Source organism: Halyomorpha halys, unplaced genomic scaffold (genome assembly GCF_000696795.3).
Source record: "Halyomorpha halys isolate HHAL.00 unplaced genomic scaffold, Hhal_1.1 Scaffold485.1, whole genome shotgun sequence".
In the NCBI taxonomy this organism is placed as follows: domain Eukaryota; kingdom Metazoa; phylum Arthropoda; class Insecta; order Hemiptera; family Pentatomidae; genus Halyomorpha; species Halyomorpha halys.
Window position 1 is genome coordinate 231,985 of NW_027114369.1, and position 6,758 is coordinate 238,742.

Consider the following 6,758-nt stretch of genomic DNA (forward strand, 5'->3'; position numbering starts at 1 on the left):
TATATATATATTGAAGTTTGTACTTTTCAGTTTGTATACCTAGACTAATAGTATTTACTTTTCTTATAAAACAGATCTGTGGGAGTCCTGACCCGCACAGTGTCCCTCGTGACTGAGTATAATATAAGTCGTAGTACTGCACCATTAGACATAGTAGTAGTACTACATCATTTATATGACTCGTTAATGAATTCTTAAATAATTTGTAAGAGCTGACTTTTTTTTTAATTCAATTATGACCTTCATTCTTATTTTACATACAGGTTTATCGGGAGACAAATTCAAGTTCGACCCAAATGGTGATGGCCCTGCCAGGTATAATATTGTCCACTTCAAACAAGTGAGAAAAGGTGAGTATCAATGGGTACAAGTTGGCCAATACATCGAAGGAGAGCTCAAGCTTAACATGTCAGGTAATGCTGAGTTAAGTTATCTAAATAGGGTATTTTAAGTATTTTTATTTTATATTAATGTTTATAGTATTATCAATAATCTAAATAGACTATTGAACTTCAAACATTTAATTTGATTTAATAAGATATTATTTACATAGATGTGACATGATGTCGATTCAAAAGATGAAAATTATTAAAATTAAAGATTAAAACATTAAAAAAAAATGTAATCATTGATGACAATTGAACATGCAAATGAGATCTGTGGGAAAAATATCCAAAACTTTCAGAACAAAAAGGCTTCACACCAAAATAAATTTCCCCAAAAAAATCGTGGTTGTTGCAATTGGTTTTATTGAACTTTTCATATATTAAACATGTCAGAGACTCAGACCATACTTCAAGCATTTTCTAGGATCCCCATACATCATAAATGATATTTTTAGTGTCTTATCATTTTTCTTCTCACGTGTGTTTTAGCATTTCAGTTTGGATCCCATCCTAGCCCATGCTTTTAAGCTGGAAGATGACTTAAATTATCTCTTCAATTTCTAGAGGCTTCTCTACCTCATTAAAGTCCTATTTTCCTCTTAGTGCATTGGTAATCATCGTTCTGCCTTTTTCTAACCCTCTCAGTTCCTTACCATCTCCCAAGATCTCTTAAAAAGATACTGTCCTTTTCTCTTTAATAAAGATTTTTCTGTTTAATAAAATTTCCTCTTGGATGAAAACCTGATCTTGTGGCCCTTATATTAGCTACAGATAAGAACACGGTTACACTATCAATATATAATTAATTTATTTTTCTATTTACTGCTTTGACAAGAAATAAAATTATTCTATTACACTAAAAGCTTAAATTTAAATACATGTATAATTTCTCAATTACAATGAAGAAGTGATTTTAAAAAAATAATAAGCTATACAACATTCCACGCACTAAAAAAAATTAAGCATTAATCGTTTTCTAATTTTTTTTTTCTAGAGGTGCAATTCAAAATGACAGAAAAGAGAGGGCCTGAATCAGTATGCTCCCTCCCCTGCGAACAAGGGCAGGCAAAGAAGTACGTGGAAGGAGAGAGCTGCTGTTGGCACTGCTTCAATTGTACTCAATATCAGGTTCTTTCATTGAAACATTAAAGCTTACATTCCAACTTCCGAGCCATCCTTCGTGCTAATTAATTTCCCTTTAATCGATTCACATCCAAAACTCATTGCTAAATTTTATAAAGTAAAATCTTCTCTTTTAAAGATTCCTGCCTGCAAGCAATGCTCCATATCCACGGAGTAATTCGTTAAATTATTAATATTATTATTGTCTGTTTCCTCGCTATTGACTGTTGAGTATCTGATGTGGGGGACCAGAAATCCAACCACCTTTATATTTTTGTTTATTTTTCCTCTTTAAGTTTGTTTCAATATTTAAAAATTTTCGCTTTATACATGCTGCGTACTGTATGGTCCATAATTATTGATTCATCCCAATAGAGCTTGAGAGGACGTTTTTGGAGGAGTCTATTTGGGTGTTACTTGTAATATAGACTTTAATTATCAATTAACTTGTACTTTATCGCCAGGGCCTGATACAAAATTTTGGCCACATTGTTGTGCCCCCGGAGATATTCGGTACCTGCCAACACTCCACATTCACCGGTGTAATGTTGGATTGATTCCTGCGTTATGAACATAATCAACACTTATCTGATGTTGTTGTGTCTTTTAGAACATGTTTTCTGTATGATCTGGGACCAATAATCTGATCTTGAATGGCAATCACAAACCTCTCTGTCTTGGAGCATAGCCTTCCAGATTTTAATCATACAACTGATCTTTCTTTGTCAATGGAGGCTTCCTATTAATAATAGTATTTCTATATTTAATATTGATAACGCCAAAAGTTACAGCCGTAGTCAACTGACACTTCGATGTCAGCTGACTGAGGAGATCAGCTGATCGCATGTATATAAATAAAGAGATGTACCAAACCCAATAAAGCTATTATGTTACAGCAGTTCAAATGTGTTAGATCTTATTTCTTGTTCTCTTTTTTGACATTTTGCCTTCGCCAATACTTAACTGGTGCCGAAACCCGGGAAATTTAGATACCGGAGTAATTTTCAGTCTAAAAGAAAATTTTTTTTTCATTGTTCTCTTTAAATTATGACCAGTAACGGAATAGTGAGAAGAGCAGTTCTGAACCTGGAGAATATAAACCAAAACAACCAACCTCAAGCAGCAGTCGACCAAACTTTAGCAACAGGTAACCCACCTCCGCAGGAGATTCAACCACTACCAGAAGTCTCTTTAGCGCAATTCCCTGCCACGGCACTAGAATGGATCAAGATCTGTACGACAACTACCCAGGACCTGAGGAAGGAGTTGTCGGACCTAGAAAAAATCACCGGAGAGACCGGAGAATTAAATCATTTTACCATATTAGGTGATCGCCTAATGGGGCTAATAGAAGCAAAGGTGTTGGAGGACTTACTGAACAGCGAGGATGCACTGAAAGCAGCAGTAGTCCGCCAGGTAAAGAGAAATATCATAAATCACATTCAGGCAGATGAAGAGACCTCCTGGAAGGTCATCAAAGAAAGATTAAAGAAGGCATTCAGAGGAGAACGGTGGACCCCAGAGAAGGATATATTCATGATGGTCAGAGAAACGAAAAAACTGAGACAGTTTAATGGGCAGTATGCCGTAGAACTCCTGGCACGCAATAACAGAATTCAAGATAAACTCATCTCGCTGATGCAATTCCTATCCATGGTACTGAAGATTCAGTTGGCAAAAGAACTGGGAAAGAAAGAGGGAATGCCGAGAGACCGCTCGTTTGTGGAATGTGCTCAAGATCTCATATATACAAGCGCTAAAGAGGTGGAGGCCAAAATGGAAGTAGAGGAGCCGGGGTGGACTCGAATGGAATACGTTCTGCATAGTTGGACTGGAAAGTGGTGTCTAATGATGCTTATGTCAGTTGCTGGAGTTTGCCTTCAATAAAGGACCTCAGATTCACATAAGACGCGTGTACTTTGTCAGAATATGCCCTCTCGAACTTTTGATGTAAGGGTTGATCTAGATATCTAAATATAATTTCAAATAATAAGTAATCTTATCTATCTTTGATTTCTAGATTTCTAAACCTGTCTACTGCTACCAATACATTAGAAGTTAAATTTTCTATTGGTTCAATTGAGACCCACTGAATGGATTTGGCGTTAATAAATTTGTTGATGTAGGCTGAGGAAAAACTTCTCCGGTCATCGTACTTTTGAAGTAATCTAGCCCAAGCCAGGTCGTAATTGGCTTCAGATCTTGGGATTGCTTTGATACAATCCAGAGCCAGTGGTTTAAGTACACCAATTAGATAGGTGAATTTGTCTATATTAGAAATTCGTTTCTGGTTGTGAACCGAAGATATAAAACAATCCCTGAAAAAGGGCCAGTCCAAAATATTGGATGGGAAAAGGATCGATGGGCGGCCGACACGAACCCCACGACACCCAAACAGTGGGGGTGGTAGAGTTTTCTTCTTTAGACAACCTTATACCTGCATCCGGTTGTTTAAGCCTTCTTTCAACACTAACCCAATTCCCAGATGCTTCATATTTGTGGTGCTTTGTTTCAGAGAATAATGTGGTATCACATGGTTTTTGAAAAACATCGGAGTTGTTGATAATACACAATTCCTCCATTTCAAAATAGGGGCTCTCAAACTTCTTGTGTGTTTGTTTCAGACCACCATACATTCCCTGAAAAATATCTATTGCTTCATCAGACTGAATTGTTGCAAATCCCTGACCTCTAATAGCCTTGATGTCCTCTGCAAATGCTAAAAGGCGACGGCATAATAAGGTTATCTTCAGGCGAAAAGTGGCCTCTGTTTGTTTGGATCCATCTTTCTCTCTACCCATGATCAATTCATTTTAAAAACACAATAAAGAAAATTTAGAATACCCAAAATAATATATCACCCACACGGAGGACCAAATGTTGGGGGCCACAGCCTGATTGTCTACTATTGTACACTATGCCCACAATAAGCTGAGTTCTTGGATACTTTATTAAGGTATTGACTATTGCGTTTGGTAGAGGGTGAAAACAGATAAATGATAAATTAAAATAAAGGATTTACTGCTTTACTGTAACAAGGTAAGATAAGCACTGTTGTATTTATGAATAGTTAATTTTGCACTTGTAACTGCCAATAAATGTTTCATAACACTGTTTGATATGTTAGGTGAAATAGACACTATGTTTTCTGATAGACACAAACTATTAAAATGAAAAGGAAGTAAAAATAACAACTAGTACACTAGGTGAGAAAACAAAACACACTAAACTAGCTAAGATCACCATCACACTGTAATCTCCAATCCAGAGAGGTTATACTGCAGTAGTTACCTATATATAGTATAGAGGTTATAATGCATTATTACCGCTGGTAGCAACAGCTCAGTTAGAGATTCTTGCACTGTTGAAATACAGTGAGTTTGGAATTTATAGTTTAGAATTTATAGAATTGGGGTAATGGAATATAAGTGACCTGAACAGGCACCCCAAACAAAAAAATTCAGTGGTTTCAGGTCTGGAGAGCGTTCAGGCCAAGCCAATGGTCCTGCATGACCAATCCATCGATTGGGATAATCAACATTTAGCCATTGTCGTGGACCTCTTCCAAATGGGCAGGACAACCATCTAATTGTAGCCACATGTCCCTTCTCAGTTGTAGTGGAATATGTTCAACTAAATCATATGAAGAAATTCCAAAAATGTGCTCACATTGAGTCGAGGTGGCAAGAAATGCGGACCTATTAAAATATTGTCTATTATCCCCAACCACACATTTCACTGAAAATGATGCTCACAAATTGCATGAGAATTTTCCTATAACCAGACGTGATTATTTTTCTGATTGAAAATACCTTTTCAACTAAAGGTAGCTTCATCTGTTCAGAGAATGTTTTCTGAAAACTGTGGGTTATGCTCAACTTGATTAAAGTACCAATCTGAAATATGTCTTCTTTGCCGAAAATCTTGCGGTATTAAATTTTGTACCTGTTGATAATGATATGGGTGAAGTCTATTTGCAATGTGAGTTCTCCATACTGTAGTTGGCGTAATATTTAATTCTGCACCAGCTTCATACACTACCAGATGGATTATCATCAAAATATTGTAATATGGTCGCAATCCTTTCTTCATTTCATAAAGGGGCAAAAATACCATCAGCACGTGGTATTATAGCAAATGTCCCAGTTTCTCTGAGGCGTTGAAACGTAAAGCTAATGATAGACTTGTTTGGTAATTTTCTGTTTGGAAATCGCCTGGTATATTCGCAACGGGAAGCATCAGCATTTTAGTAGTACAAATATAATATAATTAAAGACAGGTAATACAGTTATAATATAATTAAAGACAGGTAGTACAATTATTAGATGATCAATGATAGGTAGTACAATTATGATATAATTAAAGACAGATAATACAGTTATAATGTAATTAAAGATTGGTATTAAAATTATATACAGGTTTTGCTTCCTGTCTACGCAAGGTAGGAAAGAAACAAATCATTCTATCAAGTCCTTATTCATTTCAAGTTAGATTAAAAAACTTGATTATATTACATATATTTTGTTTTTTATTGACCAATTCCCCCCCATCCCCCACTTCCGGTATGCACCTCCATTTAGGACAGCCCAATTCAAAGATTGGAAGATTGTTCATCTTTATATAATATACTTTTATTTTTGCAGATTAGGCATCCCACGGACGAGACTCAGTGTCAGGTCTGCCCTCTGGGGACCATTCCTGACAAATATCACAGCTACTGTAATGATATACCAGAATCCTTTCTCAGAGTAGAAAGTGCTTTGGCTATCAGTGCAATGACAATTTCTTCTCTAGGTAAATAATATAATTATATAATTTGATTAATATTATAACTAATTTGTTGATTGACCACACCCAGGACCATTTACTTATAAATAATTTATACTCGTTCTTAAAGAACATCATAGCATCCTAAGACCCAAAATATTAGTGAAAGATCGCTGATTGACCGTGTGTATTATTAATAAAAGGAATATGGTCCGGGTGCAGTAAAAAAAACAAACTCAAATAGTGACAACTATTTTAATGTGCCAACATCCCACATAGCAGGGCTTCGTCAGGGCTAAAAAAGATACAAACACTTAACATAAGTAAAAAGTAAATGGAAAATTACAAGGGTATAAAATGAAACGTAAAAATAAATAAGAAAAATAAAAGGTATATAAACAATAAATGAAAACGGAAATAGTAACACATAAAGAGAATCTTTTTGAGTTGAGGCTTGAATTTTTTTTTTTTTTTTTTTTTTTT

The 6,758-nt window shown here is 35.5% G+C and overlaps 1 protein-coding gene across 1 annotated transcript in view; it reads left to right on the forward strand.

Annotated features, from left to right (window-relative positions):
• LOC106683464 (metabotropic glutamate receptor 8) overlaps positions 1 to 6,758 on the forward strand; it is a gene marked incomplete at its 5' end in the record, with an annotated part of 69,755 nt that overhangs the window by 27,973 nt on the left and 35,024 nt on the right. Inside the window, 3 exon segments of the mRNA XM_014424960.2 lie at positions 264 to 413; positions 1,381 to 1,514; positions 6,152 to 6,302. Coding sequence (XP_014280446.1) covers positions 264 to 413; positions 1,381 to 1,514; positions 6,152 to 6,302 — 435 coding nt within the window.